The sequence below is a fragment of the Vespa mandarinia genome, chromosome 10 (assembly GCF_050613455.1).
Source record: "Vespa mandarinia isolate Hongniang chromosome 10, ASM5061345v1, whole genome shotgun sequence".
In the NCBI taxonomy this organism is placed as follows: domain Eukaryota; kingdom Metazoa; phylum Arthropoda; class Insecta; order Hymenoptera; family Vespidae; genus Vespa; species Vespa mandarinia.
Genome location: NC_140819.1, coordinates 1,261,170 through 1,285,839, shown reverse-complemented (window position 1 = coordinate 1,285,839; position 24,670 = coordinate 1,261,170). Strand labels below are relative to the sequence as shown.

The window sequence follows — 24,670 nt, the reverse complement described above, 5'->3', positions numbered from 1 at the left end:
CAAAAAAAATTAACTAAATGGTCTGTCTAAATAAATGATCATTCTGTTGAATGTATATATATATATATAACTAATTTATAATTAAGAAATTTCCATTCTTTGTTTATTGTGTAATGAATAATTTGTTATTATTGGATAATTATATTAATAATACGTATGTTTGCATGGAGTTTAATTATTCGTTTTTTTATATATTACTTGAACAAAAGTTTTCCGTAAAAATGCCAATGTAGTGTATCGAATAGTCGATAGATGGCACTATGAACGTTACGTTAAGGCGACTTTTATCACACGCAAGCTAATTGGACAAAACTAGAAATTGTCCACAACGTATATAAAGCTCATTGCCAATGCGAATCTTTATCTAACTTGGATATGGTTAATGGCACCACATGATCTGATCATTTATAGTTTTTCCAGAGTTTATTACGGTTCCAATATTATTCGATTTCATAATAATGTTGTTAAGTAATTGTGAATCAATCTTAATAAAGAAAATTCGCGCTGTTGTCAGTTTTTAGTTGACGACTTGTATATGACTAAGATGGCGTCAGCGGAACAAGTAGGTCTTAACAAAACTTGGGAATTATCGCTTTATGAATTACATCGAACACCTCAAGATGCTATTACCGACAATACAGAAATCGCGGTTAGTCCACGAAGTTTACACAGCGAACTTATGTGCCCAATTTGTTTGGATATGCTTAAAAAAACCATGACCACCAAGGAGTGCCTCCACCGTTTCTGTTCCGATTGTATCATCACCGCACTTCGAAGCGGTAATAAGGTATATATTTACATTTTCATCTTCCTTATGACCTTTCTGTTTTTGTTTATTTTATAGTCATTTTATTTGTTTGGGTACTTTTTATGTCTATGTAAGGTTTAGCTGTGTCCTAATCTCTGAATGTCAAAGATTTATGTAAACAGAGTATTGTTAGATTAAGAAACTTCGTTACATTAACATCGCTATTAATTCTATGTAGAGAGCACAATGTTATAATTTGAAGAATATTTGAATTTACCTATTTGGGAAACGTTTAACATAACTTGTTGAGAAAACTTGTATTATTCTATTCTTTTTTATTTTTTAGTTTTAGATATAGACTGTATCCATGGCTTATTATGGAGATGGGGTATGTTAACTGTATTTACATTGTTTATTTGTAGGAATGTCCAACTTGTAGAAAAAAGTTAGTTTCTAAACGTTCTTTGAGACCAGATCCAAACTTTGATCTATTAATTTCAAAGATATACCCAAGCAGAGATGAATACGAAGCGCATCAAGAAAGAGTTTTGGCAAAATTAAATAAATCACATTCCCAGGCTGCCTTAGTAAATTCTATTACCGAAGGTATCAAACTACAAAGCCAGAATCGTCCACAACGTTCCAGAAAGAATGCTAATGAATCTGAAAATACAAGTAATGCAACTTCGTACAATAATACTCCAAATGTTAGTGCTCCTACAACGCCAAATCCTTCTACAAATGCTGCAAATCAAAGTGATTCTTCGCAAAGTGCAACGGGGCCATTAACTACTAATAACGGAGGAGCTAGTAATAGTTCACAGAATTCTACAAATATTTCTCAACCTGCAAGTAGTCCTGCGGTTTCCGGTAATTTACATTATTTCATTTATTATCACATAAACAGGATATATATGTATAAAGTACATTGTATAAAATGAATATCCAAAATTTTTAGGAACTACATCTAGAAATTCTACAACACCTTCGCCAAATCCCACAAATCAAATACCAAAACCACCAAAGCGACAAAAAAGTCTTCAGAATTCAGAAAATGATTCTTCTAGTGCAGAAGCAGAAACAGGAGGTGGTGATTCTATGGTCGATACAGAAGGCGAGGGTCCTAGTGAACCTTTGATGCTTAATGAAATCGAACTAGTTTTCAAACCCCATCCAACAGAAATGGCTGGAGACAATTCATTAATAAAAGCATTAAAAGAGAATAGTATTCGATATATAAAAACTACGGCAAATGCAACAGGTAACCATATAAGAAAACCATTTAAATCATCTTTAACTATTTATTTTCGCAAGATAATGACCATTTAATTTATTTACAGTGGACCATCTCAGTAAATATTTAGCTATGCGATTAACTTTGGATCTTGACACGGAATTATCAGAATCGGATAGGTTATTGAATTTTTGTATTTATATAGCACCTTCTCCAGGACAACTCGTGGTATTGAGTGGATCACAAACATTACGACAAGTGAATGACAAATTCTGGCGAGTCAATAGACCATTGGAAATGTACTATTCATGGAAAAAAACCTAGGGAAGGCCTCGAAAATATCAATCAGATGGGAGCTAGTTGTATTATGCTCCGAATCAAAATTAAAATCTAGATATTTGTGGAGTCACGTAGGGGCTGTTGTGAAAGGAAAAACCTGATGTGTTTTATTATATTCTAACAGCTTTGATACGTCTTAAGAGAAGGTAGAACACGAAGAGGTTCTTCGTGTTTTTTGACAGTAGTGCAATTTTTACGATCTTTTCAAATGGTTGCCAATGTTTATGCGATTCGAGTTTTTGTACGAGAGATTGTTATGGCAACGTATTTTTAAGTGATAGAATTAAATTAGGAACATGACATACGTCAACGATAGCTGATTAAAATAGGAAAGGATAAAAATGCATCTTTAATCCGTGATCATTGTTTTATATTCTTGCAAGTAATACCTACCCGATCTTATTGAAGAAATAACAGTTAGATCGGTGCACACATCACATACATTTCCATACTCGAACAAAGTCAATGGTTAATTAACTTATTTAATAATCGATGAACGAATTGTTGTGGACCATTCTGTACAGTTTTGTGAAAAAAAGCAAAAAATAAATGAATGTATATAAGTGAGATGATTCAAAATTATTAAGTTATCACCATTCATTCTGTAAGTTTATCCTATTTTTCGTTACTTTTCGTAACATTATACTACTGTATAATGTTACTGAATCACAAAAAAACCTATTTTAAGATAAGTTCCCTAAAGAACATTATCTTATCCTTTTTAGAATAATATATATACGTAGGGGAATGTGAGTGCTTAGCTAGTCTACTCCAACGCGTTCGAGCTTATATTTTCCCCGAGTCAGACGTGATAATCGAAAATCACATTTCCGGTCTTGTTAAAGATACATAGAAACCGTCTTTGCCGTGGAAAGGCAGAGTAATCGATAAGAGAACCCTACGACGCACCCCTGCGTTTGCCGCTGAAGCGAAAACAATGCGGATACTACGGCCTTTGATAGCGTGCCACCCTTCTTCAGTTAACGACAAACCAGATTCTGAATTTCGCTTCTCTACCTAATGAGAAAACGACGGAATAATATCGAACACTGTTGGAGAAACACAACGGGGTATTTTAATAATCAATCTCGTAAGAAAAATTCATAACAATTTTGTGGGAACATTTCATGTTCTTAGCTTTCTTTAATTTTTATATTCGATTATCGTTAGCTTCTTAAAAATTATCGAAATTAATGGAACAGAATTTATATTGTTCCTCTTTATAATAAGATCATTCCCCACAATACGAGTTATAGATTATCTACGTTTATTTATTTAATAGCCTTTTTTCATTAATTCGCTAAAACTATAACGTACAATTTTTACTGTTTTTTATCCTATAAGATAGGATCGTACAAGTTGCACTGTAGGATATTTGAGATCATCTATTATCTCTTTCGGAGTAATATTTTTCTGTTTATCCTACGATAATACGCTTTAAATCATACCCACTGACGGAAGTGTTATATATTATAAATTTCCGGTTGTATTTTAAGTGTGTTCTTTGTATAAACTATTCACAATCGGCTCGACTTTCATATTCCTATATAGTATTTTTATTTTTAAATTAATTATAGAATGCACTGATATAGCCGCCCTGATGAGCCAACGTCTAATTACTGGATATAAACTAAAGTAATACCACTGTGTAATGACTTTTTCTAATTAGTGCTTTAAATGTATACTAAGATTAATAAGATCTTACTGTGCTCGTCCTAGAAACAATAATTAATATTCTTAATGCGAAGATTAATTTCACTTAAGACTTATAAAAAAGTAGGTTTAATAGGAAAATCCATTTGAAAATATCATTTATTTAAATTATTCTTTTTCCTTTTTATTAGTTTTTCACTTTTTTTAAATAAAATGTTTTCTAGAATTTGTTAGAAGAATAATTTTTTTCGAGATGTTGAATTAGGACAATTGGTCGGGCCAATTAGTTTTACATCGAATTACACGAACGAAACAATGAACGTTTCGATAGTTTATCATCTGCTCACGATATTTAAATTGCAATTTTAAATAAAAAGTTAAAGACGTGATGCGAAAATAAATTATCTCGTTAAATGTTATTTATTATAACGTGATTTATGATTGAATGAATATTTTACATTTAAAATAATTCAGAATTGCATCATCGAATGGAAAGTGCAGTATCGGTGGTTTCGTAATCTTCCTTCTCTTCCACTTCATCTAGTAATATTGTTGAATGTTCTTCGTCATCATTTTCATCATACGGAATTGAACTTTCAATGGAGCTCTCGTCGGTAGACGATAAATGATCGGAAGATCGATTCGTTAAAGATTCATCTGTACTTCTCTTATCATCTTCGATTTCCTCTAGATTTACATTGTCCTCTTCATCATCGGACGTCGAAGGTTCTTCGACGAAATTTGTTGATCTTACCTTTGAATTTATATTCAGGTTACCATATTTTTCTTTAAGAAGTTTATACTCTTTTTTTGCAGTGATTCTAAAAAAAAAGAAAAAGAAAAATAACAAATATTGGTTCTAAAATCATGTAAATCTTCTAATGAGTATCTGTGTCATAGGGAATACAAACATCTATATTTCATCGAAGATTGATTGAAAGAGTATAAGGTATACACACACATAAAAAGAAATGGTGGAAGAAAAGAAAATCGATGCTTTTAATATTAAAGATTCTATTACAGTACTCTCTCTCTTTCTCTCTCTCTATCTCTCTCTCTCTCTCTCTCTCTCTCTCTCTCTCTCTCTTTCTCTCTCTTTCTCTCTTTTTCTCTCTCTCTCTATCTCTATCTCTATCTCTCTCATTGCTCTGATTTCTTAGTTAACGCAGGGAGAGAAGAGCATACTATAAGATAAAGTAGGGTCAAGACCGCTTTGATTATACTCACGGCATTTTGTAAGGGTCCTTGTACCAAAGCGGATATCCCGTGGGGTTTTGTCTTCCATCGGGGATAGAATTTTCGGATGGTAGTGGGTTCACTCGGAAATTCGCTGGCTCAACCGTTTCTTCCAAAAGGGCCGAAACTTGTCGTGCGTATTCCTCAGTACCAGCTGACCTTTCTAATCTATTAAATAATGAAATATAATAAGGCATTATGCTATCTTTTCTTATGTTTTTTTTTTTATGAAGATCATATCAATGTTATTCGTATGTTTAATTTCATTATTTTATCATTTTATTATATAGATGTATATAATAATAGATTTTAATAACGTAATATTGTATCTACTAACTTGTGAACCATTTGCCTCGTAAATTCTGATTTTGTCGATGTTTTTAAATCAATATTTTTCACATTATGATCTGCATTATTACTTTTTTCAATCGCATTTTCTTGAAGTCCATAAAAATTCCCGAAATGCACGGCTGCATCTCGTGGGATTTTTAAAGGGGATAACTTTTGAGTGTTAGATTTCGCATTTCCTGTTAATGTCATTCTTTTCGGAGGACTAGATATCGTCGGTTTCTTTAAATTCCTTAAACGATAAAATTATTGGATTAATTTTAACAATACATTCGACGTCTTGATATTTTTTTAATAATTAATTTGTTGAATGCGTAATGTTTTTGATTTGATTATCCTATTTATTATTCTTCACACGTAACATTACGAAATCAATATGTTACTATTATTTATCGTTATTATCAAAGTACGTAAGCATAAGTTTTTTGAGAAAAGCATAAGTAACTTGAGAAAAAAAGTGATGTTCATATTCTATAGAAAACGTTAAAATACTACTAGATGATTTCTAATATTACGATGCAGCAAAGTATGTATACATAAAAACCTCGTTTTATAGATGAAAATAATATACGAATGAAATTTTAATCTGGAAAAAATAAAAGAACATGTGTCTTTTACGATTTAAGTGGATATTGTAAAATGGTAGGACTGATAAATAAACCGTTGTCTGTATGTTGAAGTATTTACACGACACTTTGACGTTTAGTTAATGACCTGTCTCTTGGAAAGTCAACGAGAGCCAACGACTTTACCGTGAATAGTAATAGCATCGTATTACTCGAGCTTGGTCTCTTCTACATGATATTATATATATAAACTGACGCCTGCTACTTAGCGATGTTATTTAATTAAAAATAAAAAAAATTAAAGGAAGAGAGAAAATGAAAAAAAGCAACTTCGTTATGATCTTAAAAAATGATAAAATGGTCATTACTTTTCGCTTTTATTTAGAATGGGAAACGTTCCAGAAGTTTTCAGACTCTCGGACTTGAGAGATTTTTTACTGATACTTCGAGCAACTTTCGTTACAGATTTTATTTCAACTTTCTTCATAGTTTTCCGTGCAATTTTATTTCCATTGCTTTCTTTTGATTTACGTTCCATCGTCGATTGAATTACTTGACAATTTATTTTCTATTTATTCTTATGTTTTTAAGATGATATACAACATTCTTTCATATAAATCGATTTTACTCTTAGAGTATTTTTTGAATGATTTCAGACTGACTTCAGACAAATAAGAAAAATCATCGATATAACGAATGAAGTTGGTTCCCTAAAATGAAAATGACAAACCGCGAGCGTTTTAACGAAATTAATCGGTTAGAGGGCATATGATCACAACCATTTTAACGAAATTACATTGGTAAAGATGGGATACTCGTTCTCATCCTTTTTTCTCCTACACATATTTTCGCACGATTTTTACTGCCAACCTTTCGCGTATCCCTTTGGCTTTTTATAAATCAAAAAAGATTTTTATCACCATAGTTTACTTCGAATCAAATATTTTTTTTTTATAACAACTTTACAAAATTATCCTTTGTATTTTATTATGCAATTAATATTTCGGGAAATCATATATATACACACACACACACACATTAATATGTATATATATATATATATATATATATGTATATATATTTAATGAATATTTTTGCATTTATTTGAACTATATATATAATTTTATTGCATTCTTATCTACTTTTATACGTAGATTCTTTTTTTCCGTTAAGAAGAAAGAAAAAGAAGATGAGAGAGAGAAAGAGAGAGAGAGAGAGGAAACGTTGCTGCGAAGAGTTTAGCAAGAGAAATACGAATACGAGAGGAAGGATATAGTAGGTGCATTTTTATTTACGATCGAAGACGGCTTAGTCGCCGGCGGCGGCTCGGAACCATGCACCATCTCAACAAAAGCGAATAAAACGTATCGTCTTTTTTCTCGTGCCCGATATGCAAATGTATGAATTCCTTCTCGTACGTGTACGTGTGCTATGAAAAATATAATACTGGCCCACGAAATGGACTTGCAAAATTATTTATCACCCGCTGTGTTGAGGGATAAGAAAAATTTTTATTCACCTTGCTGGCTTTGTTTATTTTTTATATCACGACTATGGAGAGAGTTGAATATACAGAGAGAAAGAAAGAGATACAGTGACCTGTAAATTTTCATGTATATATTACGTGGATATTTAATCGTGAATAGACAAAATTATCTCGAAAGTGATAATAAAAGTTAATTACAAAATAGTCATAATTCATTAGGTTAAATCAATCTGACTCTTTGATTTGATGATTTGATGATTTGATGATTTTATTATACGAAACTTTTATTAAGATGAATGTTGATTTTGAAGATTCCCTTTTTCTTTCTTTTCAACAATAATAATGTAATAATAATAGCATAATTTTACAAAACGATTGTGCATATATGGGATTTCTTATAGAACAAGTTCGAAACGTTAGCCAAAAGATATATTTTTAAAATTTCAAGAAATGAATGCATGTTCCCATATGTAAGCTATTTTTATTCAGTAATTTCTAGACTGACAGGAATAGATGTAAGATGATTTTTTTCTAACTTCAGTAACTGAAAGTTATACTCGTTTTCCTGTTAGTAAAGTTTAATTACTCGATGGAGGCTGCCGACGATCGTATAAAATCTTACGAGTAATAAAAGTCGACGGGGGTTTCGAAAAGTGATTAGGCAATCGGTAGTTGGGCTATGGTACTCTGGTAGGACATGAACTTCGTCGAGGGTGGTCCTTTGATCATTCTGACATTTCTCGGTCGGGTACTTTTCTATATGTACAAGAGCACCTTTTAAAACAACTCTACATGTCGAAGTACACGATATTATATGAGTAATTTCAAATTTTCTAATACTACATCGGTTGTAATCTTTTTCTATCATCTAACGAACATTTTATTTTTTTTTCTTTTTTTTTATGTATATAACTTGTATAAAATTCACAAGTAAGCGACTTTATTTACAAAATTTATACCAATTCATACCAGTGGTTTTGTTGCATATTTGTAAAATAGTTTACAAATTATCGTATATTAATTATACAGTATGTTAGAACAAGAATGGAAAGCATGTGTGTTTATCGAAATTATTATTCTGGTTTCCATTTTGAAAAATGAAATTCGTAAAATAGTAAATAATATTTTAATAATTCTCGAAACTTATTATTACAATGTTTATGTTAGACTTCACGCTTCGAGCTTCTAACTTAACTTTCTCGCTCTTATTATATTATACCAGAGAATGTACATATTCCTTATTTAGTCGATTGATTGGTACAAAATCATGAAGCACTTTCTTGACTCTATCCTATTAATTAATAATCCAAATTAAAAATAATAAAATACAATTATTACAAAGAAACGATATTTTTCATAAATATAATTACGATCTTCTATTCTTAATCTAAACATGCATCAAATTATTCTCGTTACGTTTTTATTAATATTTAGAACATTTTATACAGGGTATCAAACACGAACGCCTACATATTATGAAAGAAACGAAAAGTACACATAAATGGCTCCTTTTTTTTTAGTATTATTTCTTAACGTTTCGTGACTTATCAAATACATTTCAATAGGGTCCATTTACATTTGATCGCTACTTGCCGTTTGTGTCCGTTATTTCTGATATGCGTTGTCGATTCTATCGGATCGTTAGGTCAAAGCTATCTGCTTGGATCTCCGATGGAAGTAAAGACGCATAGAAGGGAGATACTAGGATGGGTGGATTGGAGTAAACACACGGATATCGTTATAGCTAGATGCATGCAGTATAATACCTACGCGTTTCTATGATGCTACGGCATTCCTGACTCGGTCACAGGTGTACATATATACATAGATACACTTCGTTTTAATGCATATACGGACACATCGCTGTGGGAATCGCTCGGCTGTTCTTTCTTATATCGCGAACCACCTTGCATTGGTTACCAACGAACAGGTAACTTGGCCTCCTTAGCTTTGCAAGTCATAATATCTGATGGAAAAGAAGAGAAACGAAGTTAGAAGACAGTAGGGGGTAGATGAAAAAAGCCAATAGATTTTTGTCTAACCTTTGTAACGGGAATGTGAATTTCTTCAAACTGAAAGATCGTAAATGCATAACCTTATTTATAGATTCCTTCGTTATTTTATTATATCGAATATTCTGTCAAATGTTTTTTGTTTTTATTTGTCTTCGTAGATAAATTTATAATTCTATTAATCTTTTTTAAGATTGGTAGTAATCAATAATAAGTGATTATATTTATTACTTCTGCAATCATGTAAAAATGAATACTCATAGTTTATAATTATTTAGAAATTTTACGAGACATAAATATCTTTTTATATAGAGATAAGAATCTTTTTATATAGACATCTCTTTAAATGATTCATCATAAATACTTGAAATATCAATATTTTACTATGGACAATTTCATTCCTAAATTATTAATAATATCATTGATTTGTTATTTTATGAGATGAAAATGTAAAGAAGTAAGATATTAAAGAAAGCTAGAGATAGTGAGGGTCAATAGGAGCCGTCTTTTCGAACATCTTTTTCGCCTGTGTTCGGCGGCGTTCGATTAAATTCGGTAACGTTCGGTGGTGCTCGGTGGGGTTCGGTGTCTCTCTTAACTCGTGCTCACGGACGTTCAGCTCAGTCGTCGACGCGCGTTTCTTTCGTAAACATTGAGTGTCATGCTTCTCGTGTGTTCCTTGTCTTCGCTTCTACGAGCTTGAATCAAGAGGGAGGATCGTACATCAGTGAGATATCGCTTGTCTCTTATCTACATTATCACAAAAAGGATGTTCGGAACTGCGAGGTTAGAGAAAAATTATATATATATTTTTTTATTTTATAATTTATTTTCAAAGACATTTGTATAATGTGTTTTTAATTTATTATATTATTAATAAGAAATTAATGAAAATATTGCAGAACAGTTGAAATTCATTCGTTTAATATTAATGTATAATAAATTTCCGAGAAATTTCGAAGAAGGAGAAGAATCGTATTCGTCTTTCAACGTTTCTAAGAGCTCACGTTTGATGAGTCACAACCATCGTGTGTAAACAACGAATTCCCATCGTTTTTAATTTTTCTTTTTACCTTTGTCCCAATACGTTATAATAAATGTATATAAATATATATAAAAATGTTAAGGTATGAAGGAACAAATGACCAGCATCGATGTGACTTATTCCGTATTAAGAAAAGAAAAAAAACAATTGTAATATTATATGTAGATTAGATTTGATTATCAATGATTTTTTTAATTTTATCACTTGATAACTTAATAAACATTTTCGAATTAGCATAAGAATCGTAGGATCGTTTGTAACATTTCTAACGCATTGCAATTACGTTGGAGTTGCGTGTAATGCGAATAAATTGCACTGAACGCTCGAGTAGCATTTCCCTCTGTGCTTTCAATGATTTTTGCTGGAGAACGTTCTCGTCCGTTCAGCGGTATTATGCCGTTTCGAATGGCTATGCGTTTTAACCAATTTGACATAAATGGCTGCACCTCTATGAACCATGTATTTACCGCATAATTTTACGATGTTATATATACTCTTTGAGAAATCAACGACGTATATTACAGTTCATTTGTTTAGTTTAATAAACAGCCTTAAAAGAGGAGTCATTGGTCTACAAATAAATAAATTCTTTTTTTGTAAATACTTGAGTTAAGAAAGTAAACTATGTTAAAACGTATCTTATTAATTAAAATTGTCAACAATTTATAAATCGTTTCGATTAACTTTTGAATTATTCTTTAAATCGAGCCAATGTGTTACACGTATTAGTTCTGATTAAAATTTTTAATAACAAAATATCTCAAACATTATACTTTATCGTACGTTCTCGCGGTTTCATTGTTCCCTACATCAAATATCGAAAGTCGATAATCGTCCTCCACTACGTTCATCGCTAGTCTCTTTCGTATGCGAGTCCATGTAGAATCCTTCGACGATACTCGTGCTTCGCAATTAAAACGTTACAGGTCATTAATTTAACGATCGTTATGACAAACGTAATGATGATTGTATATTATTAATCTATATAATATAGATGTTTTCTTAAGAACGATCGTTAATTACGTGAATACCCGCAAGGATCTGCCAGTTTAATAGAACATTTCTAAGACAACTCAGATGATACTGAGATGCAAGGTATTTAAATATCTCATACAAACGATCTATAGAGTAGCTCATACTAAACAGAAAATTAAAGGGAAATTTGTAAAATAAAACTACAAAATTAGATCGATAAATTTTAATATTTTATAAATAATGGATTTTAATTTAATTTAATTTAATTTAAATTCTAGTAAATCCTAAATTTTTTATTAATTATTATATTTAAAATCTTTGTACGAGAGGATAATATTGGTTTATTGTAAGAAGATACAAGATTCTTGATTAAATTACGTGTTCCTTATATATCAAACACAATTAGTATTATCAATTAACAATAATAACTAGAATGTAAAGAGTAAAAAGTACATCTGCTCGATGGGATCACTCGAGTTTATCCTTCTTTAAAATTTTGGATCTTTTTTTATTTTTCCAGGTAATTTCTCTCTATCTGTTCCTTATAAGCTAAGTTCGAGAAAGCTAATGCAAATATTTACGAACAGAGCCTTCTCGATTGAATTTGTTGTACTGCGCGGCGAACGGCGCCGTAGTCTCTATCCCAGCACGGTCAATATTGACTCTGGCTCGAGCCAAAGCCCATCGTAATAAATTATTGACTTCATAGCAGCGATACGAGAGAGAGAGAGAGAGAGAGAGAGAGAGAGAGAAAATTTGAAAATTCTGCAGTGATCTGCATTAACCGTTAGGCTTCCTCGCCTTGCTTGAGCTACAAGAAGATAGTATTTGCTATGAGACATACACGGGGAACCATATGATACATAAATCACTCATGATTTATATATAATATATGTATTTATGTATATATAAATAACGCATATGCATATGTATTAAATTTTTCTTCAACTATCACGTATGAAAGAGACGAGATATAAATATCGACGAATGACATACTTCGATAAATTATCTTGAATAATATTAACGTGTAAACGAACGTATTGGACAACATCTGATCTCTTTCTTATTACGTTCCTTATCTGGTAGTTCCATACGAACAATGTTTATTTTATCTTGTTTGAATTTCTCATGAAATCTAATAGGTCGTGTTGTTTAATTTTTGAAAGATATACATGCATAGATTGAATGTTATATTATCGTATCTTGTCATGTTAAATAGAAATGTAAATAGTATTATCTATCATATAAGAGAGTATAGATAAAGATGGATATTTAATTTTACCACATAGAAAAAAGGAATCGGGTAATTGCTTTTAAATTCGTTTAAAATCGCCCGTGATCGATAGCTCGTATCATTTGATATCGTCCTGAAAAAGGAACAGGACGATCCAGAGTTTATTCTTAGTCGAACAACTCACGTTGTATTTTTTATGGAGATTTGCTCACGGCAAATTGGTCGTTATCGAATATTCATAACTTATATTTTTTATTTTTATCAAAATTCCTCTTATAAGTCTGTTACATTTTATTTTCTTCTTTGAAAGATTGTATTTTGTAAATTACATTTGTTTGAATTCCATATTTTTCAGATAGTTTTTTATATAATTTTTTAGAGAAGCGAATTAAGAGGAAATTAAATCTATTTGATATATGAAGATTATTCAAGAAAATTCCTTCTAATTATTTTGGCTGCGATATTATATTAAACGATGTCTAAATGAATTTGTAATTTCATATTTGCAGCGAAAACGAAATATAGTCGGTAGTTATATTAAAATCGAAATGAAACCGAATCCCTTTTCTAAGTAAAAGTTCAAAGAGATACCGAGACATTCGAGTTAATTAAACTTTATGGACTAAAAATTCAAGTGAAAGGTATATCAAAGCATATTTCACGATCCTGACGTTTTATACGCAAAATAAATTTATATTATAGTGGATTAAATCAGAAAAAAATTATTTATTATTGAAAAAATACCGAAAAGAAGTCGCATGAGAAGTGTAAATCGATGTATGTAACCGAGTAAACGTCAAAATCAGCTGTTCATGTGACACAGAAGCTATATTGGACGAAAGTTGTCGTTCCAAGATCGAATATGTATTAATCGAATATATATATCTCGAATATATATATATATATATATATATATATATATATATATATGTATATATATTGTGTACATAGATAACTACATAGATAGTTACACGCATATATTTTGAAAGTGAATCGAAAAAGAGAAAGAAGAAAAGGAAGCGGAAAAATGTCGATGAGGAAGAAGAAGCAACGCAGAAAGAAAAAATAACTCAATGACTAAAGCAAGGTGTATTCCGGTATACTGACGATAAATTTACCAGAGTATATCGTAATTTAGCATCATGGCTTCTCAAAGGGAGATGCTGTGTTCGGTGTTTTCCGTCGGTCCCTTCGATACTCGATATTTCGCTCGTCGAAGGGGTCACCCACGCACGAGCGCGCATTCACACGTATGTACTTTCGCCAAGTTCTTTTTTTTCTTATTTTTTTTCTTCTACTCTGCGTTCTACCGATCTTCATCTAGAAAAGGCTGAAAAAAAATATCCAGGAAGAAGGAACAATCGCGTCGTTATATAGGGTGATTAAGCTACAGTACATATTTTTTTGCTTTCTTACTGTTATCGGTATTTTAATCGCGAAACTCTCGAGCGTTATCGAGTGTAAAAATGTATGTATAGCGAAGAAACATAAATTGCTTTAAAAGGTCCGATAACGAGTATTCGATTCTTAGAAAATTCATCTAGAAAAAAGAAAACAAAAAATATTAACATTCGAATTTATATTCCGCGAAAGAAAGAATAAACTTTATTATTTTACTTTTTGCCTCGATCACAAAAAAGAAAGTTGTCATAATGTTGGTAATTTGACGGTCATGTCGATTGTGACCCTCACTCGTTAAAATAGGTAGGGTTGAAAAGAGTTTGCAACGAAGTAACATAGATCCGTGAGTTGAGAAAGGGTAGGTTGCTGAATAAGAGAGTAAAAGAAGTAGACGGTTAGGGGTCAAACGGGAAATCGCGGCGCGAGAGTGCGTGTCGAGTGCACGTAATCGTTCCTCTTTTCCTTTCAATATATGCCGAGAATACGGCTTGGCCCTCTGTGATTTCGTGGCTTTGCTATAGCCGTTCTTTTATTATTTATTATTAGCCTTTATATAGCCTCTGCTCGAGTGCTTCTCTCGTGTCGAGATTCTGCTGCTCCTTTCGTTACACGAATACCTTAGTACGTATCTTACATCGGTTCTCTTTAAATTGCAGTAGCGTTCAACTATAATTACGACGATGCATTGCAGAATGATCTTCGTTATTCTTTGAATATTTTTAAAAGAAATTGTGTTTATAAAATAAAACGAATTATTGAACTTTTAAGGAAATATATTTTTATTTAGAAAAATTCATATTTTTTCTTTTATTTTTCTCACGTCCAATTATTAAAATAACGAAATATTCCAACACGTTTAAATGATTATTTTAAAGTACTGACACGTTTCTTTGATATATTTTTATATTTATCTGCAGATTCAAGGATTACTCCCCTTTGAACTGTAAGATTCTTCTTTAAAATATGTCCTTATGAGACGGACGACCGTCGTTATAGTATGCATACTTACACTATAGGCGTAGACCGTTCCATTTTGAAAATACATAGTGTGAAAAGGTGGAGCGGATGGATGGTTGGCTAGACGCGTGTCAAGTGTTCGTAACGAGACAGAGCGAGCTTTATTGCCTCCGTTGCAACTTGGTTCCCCCTCTTCTTTCTTCCTCTCTTTTTCTCTGTCTGTCTCTTTCTCACGTACACGCTCTGCATTTCCTGTATTATACTTTACAAGTGTAACCGTAGCACGACACATGTGACAGCCCTTGTTAAATCCCTGAGGATAAACGGGTACGCGTCAAAGCAAGATGGACGCATTTACGTGAATATATGCTTTCGCCCCTTTCAAACATTTACTCCGACAACGAAGCCGTGCTTCGCATGCATAGTCCACCCCTCCTTATTGTCGGTACTCACGTCTATTTTCTTCTTCTCTGTAGAATTCGATTCTTTGTACTTGTAGAAAAATGATTGCTGGTTTAAATTATATAACAAAGAGATCAACAAGCGGATATTGGTTGTACAATAGCGTTAAGAATCATACTTTATTTATAACAATGTAATCAATCATTATAATATAGTATTAATATAATTATTAGGATTTATTTTTTAATAATGATAAACATTTTATTATTTTCATATTATATTTAATTGACAAAAAATGATACGTTATGTTTTTAAGATAAAATAAAAATATTTATAGAAGATAACTGGGTTGATAAAAAACGCGCGATGCATTATTTTCTTCTCAAATAGATAAATACGAGCATGGGCGATGTCGACTCGTTGCATAAGTAGACACGTAAATGGTCTTATCGTACTACGATGCACGAGAGCAAACGCGTGAATCGGCACGTGAGCAATACCGTACTTCACCTTACTTCTGAACAACCCCTTACAACCCCTACCATTGGTAGCGTATTTTTCGATCGATTGAAACGCGTCGATTTTAATGGAATATTTATATCGGAAAGTGTTTCGATCGCAAATAAATAATAATTTTGCAATATCGAAGTTCTACGATGAGGAAATTTATATGTCTGTTCAAACGATTAAATGTAGAATAATAATTTTGTGATATTTAATTTATTATTTTTTAACGCATTCTCAGTTATGTATATATATATATATATATATATGCCTGCACTTTTTGTAGTTGTTTTAGAAAAATTAATTTAAATATTTGTTTATATAATTTGTTATTAGTTTTTTAAAACGCATATTTCATATAAGAGGAAAATATAACGGGATTCAAAGGGAAGAAGAGCAAAGTTTTCGCTAATGAATTCGAACTATTCAATGAACAACCATAAAGAATATTTCCTGGCGCTATAAAATGTCAGGAAGTTAATAAAAACGAGTTAGATAGTAATTCGTGATGTTCGAAACGCTCGAGGCATGCCGATGAATGTAAGGAAGAACAGGCGGCTCACTCGAAAGAGAAATTACATCCCTCGCGATTCCTTCGTGCTCTTCCCCGTTGCTTCTCATCTCATACAGGGACAAGCCTCTTCTTTCTCTCTTTTTTTCTCTTTCTCTTTCTCTCTTTCTCCTTTTTCTTCTTCTTTCTCCTTTTTTTCTTTCTTCTCGGGGTCTTCGGTACCACGCGGGAATCGCGTCGACTCGTAATTAGTGGCAATTAGCCCTCGGTTAAGTCAACCGTTCGACTCGATGGCGTAGGGACACGAGAAGGGAAAAAGAAAAAGACAGGAGAAAAAGATACCTACCTATATAAAGAAAGAGTGCGAGTGCACCGATGCAAATACAGAAATTTTCTTGGGCTACGGGACGGGACGAATCGTAAATAACAGAGCGAGTTCCAGCAAAAGGGATAGAGAAAGAAAGAGAAGTCACGTACGAAGAATAAGAAAGGATTCTTCGACTTGATATTACATTGCAAACAGCATATTTCCCTCTACTTTTTTCTTTTCTTTCTTTTTTCTTTTTCATTTTTTGTTTCTTCGTTTTCGTTTTCCTTATTATTTTTCTCTATTATAGCTTCATAGAGTGATTTCCGTCCAATTTCCTCGAGTTTCATTATCCCAAAGCGTCTTTCCTTAATTATATCGCTATCCGATGGAAGAAAGAATGATGAGAGACGCGTGCTCACTGGTTCGATGTCTCATTATGCAAGAAACACGTACTCTCGTTGTATTGAAGTGTCGTTTGGAAAGGTAGAAGAGGTTGCATACCACAATTACTTGCGTACTTATGTGGTTATATTATACCTTATACCAAGTGGTGCACGTGATTGCATCTCGATATAGAATTACCACATAGGTATATTATATAATTTATTAAAGAACTCACGAACGGAAGTCATAAAGGAATGTTTAATTACTAAATCTACTAGTTCTTACTAATAGAATTATTTTGTATGTACGAGTTATGATTATTTACAATCATATGTTCGATACGGTTCATTTTTTCAATCCAACTTATGATTAAATCGTTCAATGAATTAGTTCCGTAAGAATTCGCAGGAAGCGACCATGACTATTGAATATTCTTAAGTAACCGTATTTGAATTTCGAAGAATCACGATTTATGGTACGAAGTAGTAACATCCTCTTTCTCGGATATAGTGACATAATAGGCAAACGTCCAGGCCGATGCACCGTTATACTGAATGGTCCGAGGTCAAAGAGCCGACGGCACAACGGCCACGACGAGGGCACAGAAGGTTCAGAAAGAGGTGGTGGAGGAGATGAAGGAGGATAAAGAGAAGTCGGGATATGCGTTTCAGAGTGCATCGGATATACTCGTTCGGCCAGTTCGCTCATGTATATTCGATGAGACCTAAAGCTCAGAGAAGGGAGGGGGACGGGAGTAGTATACGAGCCACGAAACATCGCGAGGATAATCTTCGGATAACGATGAGAGACGCGAATTACGTACTTGAATCTCGATCATAAATTGGAACGAGCTCGAACGACTAAGAATCCGATCTCCCTTTACTTTCAAGCCAAATCGACTGTTAAATTTCATCGTCCATCGTTCACTCTCCGTTTCGATAGAAAATAAGTTTAGAAATAAGTTGAAAGTATCAATTTGTGGAGTTCTTTTATCTTTAAACGTTATTTCCGTCATTTATTAATATCAGGTCATATAAAATTTATAAATCGATCATTCCTTTTTAAAAATGAACAAACTCTATTAAAGTGCTATCAACGATATATTTATAATGATAACATCAATGTCAGTGAGTTAATAAGAATGCTTTGAGATGATGGAAAATGAATAGTTGGATAATTCGATTACCCGTTTGAAACCAATTTTGATAAACAGCATTCAACAATCGATAAAAAGAATATTGAGACAAGGAATGTATTAATATGCGTGTGTGTGTGTGTGTATTTATATGCGCGCGCGCGTGTTCATAAACGAAACATTTTGGTGAATGTCGTTCATAAGCGTTTGAAACAATACTTCACGACCGCTTTTGATTGATGTTTGCGTTGGGGTGATATTTAAACCTTGGTCATTGACACTGACCCAATAAGTGTCAATGAGTTGTTCCTCACTTACCGACGGGCACGCGATCGTATTTGAGATGAGAGTACGCGTGCATGCACTTCAATTGTATTACTCTCTCCTTTAAAACTTATATCTTGAGTGTCTCTTTTCTTCTATTCTTTGAAGCAGTTTTAATTGTTTCGTTATATTTTAATCGACTGGATTATTCACTGATATTGCGAGACGAAGAAAAGAGTGGAACATAGTCATTAAAAATCTAATGTATTTTCTATGGTCTACTTGTATATCGTTCGTTAATATGCCAACATAGCGCGGAAGCAAGCCGATATCTGTGAGAAGATCAACATATCTTCCGCATGTTTCATGAGATCCGATACGTCCACAGAGTGAAACGTATCCGTTAGTTATCTTGTTGATTCTCGCGATCTATTTTCTCGCGGTTTTGTTATAAACTTTTTTATAATTCTCTATTTAATTCTTTGATAATTATTCTTATGATTTAATTGAATGATGTACGATAAACTGTCATAGTAATTGAGTATATTATAAACAGTAAATATGAATTAATATTTATGATGCAAAAAAATAAAATGTCCAATTATGTGAAAATGATTTTATTAATTAATATTTATCATTTATCATCTGCAAGTATATCAGCGGGTTTTTTATATTTAAAAGAAAATCCAAACGAAAGGTCGGTGATCCAAATCCTATTATTTAAATTGAAAGCAATTATTAAAGCGCACTAATTTAGTGTCGAATTCTATATACGAAATTAATACCGTTGAAATTTGCTGAGCGTATTATCGAGATGAGATAGAGACAGTTAATGCTGGCAGCTGTCCATTTTCCCAGCAACCGCTCACGTTATAATACCATACTCATTTATCTCCATTTTGGTAACTATAAATATGGAAATTAGCGATAAAGATAATAATTACCGTATTATAAAAATTCGCTTATCATACAAAGATATGCGCTCGCATATCTTTGATAAATTATTCGTATGATTAAAATTTTTTTCGTTATTATGTTTTAACGATGATTTTCTCATATTTTTTGAAACATATAGAAACGTAATATTTCTTCGAAGATTCCTCGTCAACGAGAGAAAGGTCTGTTTAGTATCGAAATATCCAGGATATCTCGATCGATCGATTGAGAAAATGTGAAAGAGGGTGGCACATTCTCCTGGGAACAGATGTTTAGTGGATGAGAGACTCGATAAAGCTTCCGAAGGGGAAATAACCTTCCAGAGAATTATTGCTTCTTAAATTTAACTTTGCGTTGTTATTTATATATATCGAGTTTAACCTTGAAATATAAAGTCATTATCAATACGGATGTGTTGGAAACGAATTTGAAAAATAGTGATTTATTAAATTTGTTTTAAAAAGTGAAAAGATTGGGTTTCCACGGACGTCTAAACATTCTCTCATAGGCACCCTTTTGAAGACACCTACTTAAGAAAATTGAATTTATTACGTGTGTATCAAATATTCGGGTAGACAGATACGCGGATAAGAAAATGAAATTATTTTGGAATATACAACAGACAAAAATGAAAGATATGATAAAATATCGAAAGAACGAATGATGATTTTTTTTCTTGATAGATTTAATTTTTTCTAAATATGTGTAATAAATGGTTTTAGCTCTTGTATATGTGTGTGCATTCATGCGTTAACTTCTAATAATGTTTATATGAAGTTGATTCATATAGGAAAAACGATAAGGACAACCATGCTCTTGGAGCGAGTTGTTTATTTTGAAGGTATGTTTGAATTCCAGGAAGTATCGGCTAATACTTATTAATTTAGCGTTAATTAATTATTAAAAATAATAAATCAACAATAAAGATACAATTTAAGTTTAAGTATTCGCCGTACTTATGCGCAATTGCCAACGAATCCTTTTAATCTGTAAGTGATTAAGCAATTAAAATCCATTACTTCAGGAATATTACTGAAAATTCGTAGAAAATTAAATAAAGATTATACATTGGAAAATTATCAAGGAAATAATAGAAATTTATTTGGCCTCGTAAATAATGATATTCAAAATCGACTTTATAGGAAATAATGGTTGTGTCAGAAGAGTTTTAGATTTTCGATCGTGAATTATAAAAGTTTTATCATTAGCTACGAAAGGAGTCGAGGGTAAATTCTTGAATTTTCTACAAAAGAGCAAATGAAAGTCGAAGGGAGGAAACCGAACTACGGTCTCACAAAACTCGTCCGAGTAACTCCGGTAGTTTGTCAGCGTTCGAATATCCCCTTTTTCTGCAGCATCCCAAAGCACGGCTCGGTTCTTCTCGATATATACGATTGGTAACCCGAGAAAAAAGCAATTCCATTTAATGCGATCGTTTTTCATCGTTGTCAAGGCGAACGTAATGGCGGACTCAAAAAAACTGGTATCATTTCCTCCATGCAATTTTGTGAACGGCCAAAGTATCACGATGCGATCACAACATCGATGAGTTCTCACCACATAGTCATTTACGTGCATACACATACACGCAAACCTTGTTATTCCATGGAACCGTTAGCAAGAACGTGTTGGCGTATTCACGAGATACAAATTAAACGCCCATATGAATGTTCTCTCTGTTATTAACGTGCTAAACGACACGAGATATAACGGTCTTGTTACGCTTTCGAAACATTTCAAAAGTAACAGATACTCGAAAATTTTGTTATATATTATTAAACGAGCAGTTTTTCTATATTTATATATTTGTCAATTTTATCTTAAAAACAATTCTAAAGTTCGTAAGATCGTCTATCATGAAATAACATGAATCTATTGTTTTCAAGTGTGGAAAAACGACTTAGCTCGATTTTGCAAAGATTCATTTAGATGATGAAATAATCAAATGAAATTAACAAAAGTTTGAAAAAAATTAGGGGCGAATAAAAAAAAAAAGAATTAAACTCCACTTAAAGAGTTAAACTCCAGAAATTTTCAAACAATTTGATACAATATTTTCAATAATATCAATTTGAAAATAAGACTAAATAAAAATTGAAATTTTTTGTTTGAGACGAAGAATGTCGAGACGATATCAGGGAATTTCTATAACGTCAGATTTAAATGAGATGAAATGTAAGAGGAATCCCGAGGATGCGGAAAGGGGGTTGGAACTCGGCACTATAGAAATTCCATCTCGCGAAATAAACGTAACTCCATGCCTCGGCTTCTTTCTGTCGTCTCGAATTTCATCTTACCCTTGTATATCACTTTTTACCAACGTGATTTATCGAGCAAAAAGAAACGTTATTCGCAAACGGTAAAACTCTTTCAGGTAGATAAGAGATAGTGGTTTGCTAAAAGAAAAATGGAGTATGGACGATGGTGGATGTTCTCTTTCTGCCTGATTCTTACTCACTCTCTTCCTCCTCCTTTTTTTACTTTAATTATCCTCCTTCTATGTTCGACTTTAATTATCATTAAGGTGGACATCGTAAATTATAAAAAGATACGTTTGACGAAATCATTTATCTAGATACACGCGAGACACCCTTGTAGATACTTATCATCGAAAAGCTTTAGAAATAGACAACGTTGGACTGTTCATCGTGTCTCAGAATCTGCTTTAGGAAAAAGCTAGATGAACCACTGTATACCTAATCGAAGAATGCATCTATACGACGTAGTTACATGATCGAACTCGTCGTTACTTAAACGATAAACGACGATTAACGACAAGAAACAAGGAAGATCATAATTATTGGACATGTTCGACTAACGATCGAACATTCACTTTCATTTGTTAGCGAACAACAGTCTCGACATAGGAAATTAATTATAGTCAAATCGTACGTCATTAATCTTTTTTTTCTTCCGCGATATAAACAAACAATAAATAAAAGGATTATGGAAAGATTGATAGATATAAGACAATCATATAAAGAAAAAGTGTATAAATTACAATATTAACTTGAGTGAGCACTTATACTAAATAAAAAATATACGATAAAATATCTTTAGTAATAAAATTTTAGCAATTTCATTTTTTATGTTTTTGCTCATCGTAGACGTATAATATTAGAATGAGAAATCTGTAACATTATACTTATTTTACTTAGGAACTTGTGAAACAAGTATCGACAGAAATAAGAGAGAGTATTAGATACGAACTGCGAAAATAATCTATCAATAAGTATGTAAATTAATCTCTTGAGTCGATTAAAACAGTGATATCGTCGTAAACGATAAAAATAAAAATTAATAAACGATCGATTTTATTAATTTCTCGACGATAATACTAGTATTTTAATTCTCGCATTTCGTTTCATTTTATTTCGTAGCTTTGGATTTTATGCAACATCAAATGTGAAATACGTTTTTACAAGTGTAACGTACAATTTTTTTCTTTTCTTTTCTTTTTTTTTTAAGCGAGTTCAAAAGGTAAACGAGCACGAAGCCCGAATATTCAAAGGAGATAAAAAAATTTCAAGATCGTCCGTTCGATGGGTATGTTATCCAATTATCGGTGATAACGACGTTTCTCTTTTGTATTCACCGATCTTTCTCTCCTCCTTTTTTCTTCCGAATATCTCTTCTGCACTGATGCGTAACGTGTAATCAGAGTTTACTGCCGAAGACGTATAATGACAGGGTTAGGCCTAGCACGCGGAATTAACGATCTGGGAATGGAGCTTTGGGCGTAGCTCTCTGGCTTTTCGCTCGCGTAATTAGCTTTTCACGTAGATATATTCAAGAGAACTTTATACATTGTATATGTATATGTATGAGAGAAGAGAAGTTGTACGGTAAATTTTGGACTAAGTTGTGTTTCCAAAAGTACAGAGTTGTTTGAGTTAATTTCTTTTAATTGCTTTAGAAGTGGAGTTTTTATATATTTTTCTATTTTAACTCTTTTCTTCTTGCAATTAATTTCCTTTCTTTTTATAATTTATTTTATTTATTACTTTTTAGTTACTTTTTCATTTTTTTCAAGCATTTAAAAGTAGCCAGAACAAATAAATCAAATAGAATTTTTACATTTATTATTTTCTACAAAATGAATTAGCTTATATAAAGCACATTAAATATATATATATATATATATATATATATATATATATATATAGTGTTTATATATAGTACATGTAAATTATTACTGGTACAAATCGAAAATTTATATCATGGAGCACACCGAGGGAAGAATTTCCGTACGGAATATTTCGGATGCTTAGCCGAAAGAACGGATAATGGTCTTTGTTAATCATGATTGGTTGGAAAGAGGGAGGTAGTTTCGACTGGTAGGGTCCATACGAGAAGAGTGAAGGGCCGCAGGCTTTACGTCGAAGTTCTTCATTGCTTCCTTTTTTCGACGTAGTGGTTGAATGGAGAATGGTGTTGTAGGTCCTAAGATAGGAAGGTGAAGGGAGCGAAAAGGAGGCAAAGGGGATCCTTGAGACAAATGGTGGAGGCGGGGAAAAAGGGAAGTAGAGAAAAAAAAATGCCTAGCGGATGTTTCGGACGCGGCTGGCTGCTTTACGTTCAACCTTCTTATTCTCTTTCTCTTTCTCTCTCTCTCTCTCTGTTCTTTCTCTTTCCTTCTTTCTTTCTTTATTTCTCTTTTTCTTCTTTCTATCTTTCTCTACTTTGTTATCTCTTTCTTCTTCATCCTCTTCTCTCACTTTCTTTCCTACACTTTAGCTTCGCTTTATTCTTCGTTTTTCGCCCATTGTTTCCGTGCCTTTTTGCACGGATCGATTCTTTCGAAGCTTCGAGACTTCGAAGATAAATCGAAGTTAGGAACGTGTGAAAACAGAATTCCTAGACCGTCCGTATAATAAGTTTCTCGATTTCCAATCGCGGCAATCTATTTACTAGTGCCATATCGTGTGGTTCAATACAATTGAATTCGTTGTTGAAAATCATCTCAACTTCGTTGATAATAATAGAATAT

The 24,670-nt window shown here is 32.4% G+C and overlaps 2 protein-coding genes across 3 annotated transcripts in view; both read left to right on the top strand.

Annotated features, from left to right (window-relative positions):
* The first annotated feature begins 352 nt into the window (after positions 1-352).
* On the top strand, positions 353-2,395 carry Sce (E3 ubiquitin-protein ligase Sce). 2 transcript variants are annotated; one of them, XM_035873301.2, is made up of 4 exons: positions 353-787; positions 1,252-1,618; positions 1,707-2,009; positions 2,089-2,395. In XM_035873301.2, the coding sequence occupies exons 1-4, from the start codon at positions 536-538 to the stop codon at positions 2,304-2,306; spliced, it is 1,140 nt and encodes a 379-aa protein (XP_035729194.1). In that variant the 5' UTR covers positions 353-535; the 3' UTR covers positions 2,307-2,395. The 2 variants fall into 2 exon arrangements, with proteins under 2 accessions (XP_035729194.1, XP_035729193.1); XM_035873300.2 differs by having other exon boundaries at positions 1,171-1,618.
* Positions 2,396-10,258: 7,863 nt separating this feature from the next.
* LOC118444758 (uncharacterized) overlaps positions 10,259-24,670 on the top strand; it is a 32,535-nt gene continuing 18,123 nt past the window's right edge. The window contains exon 1 of the mRNA XM_035873329.2: positions 10,259-10,408. Within this exon, the coding sequence (XP_035729222.1) occupies positions 10,392-10,408 (17 nt within the window). The 5' untranslated portion in view covers positions 10,259-10,391. The remainder of the gene's footprint in view (positions 10,409-24,670) is intronic.

Excerpts from the sequence above, each read along its gene's own strand:
- Sce (XM_035873300.2), top strand. The coding sequence starts at position 536 with ATGACTAAGATGGCGTCAGCGGAACAAGTAGGTCTTAACAAAACTTGG. Across the intron at positions 788-1,170 it reads CACTTCGAAGCGGTAATAAG|GAATGTCCAACTTGTAGAAA; the intron begins GTATATATTTAC and ends GTTTATTTGTAG. Across the intron at positions 2,010-2,088 it reads AACTACGGCAAATGCAACAG|TGGACCATCTCAGTAAATAT; the intron begins GTAACCATATAA and ends ATTTATTTACAG.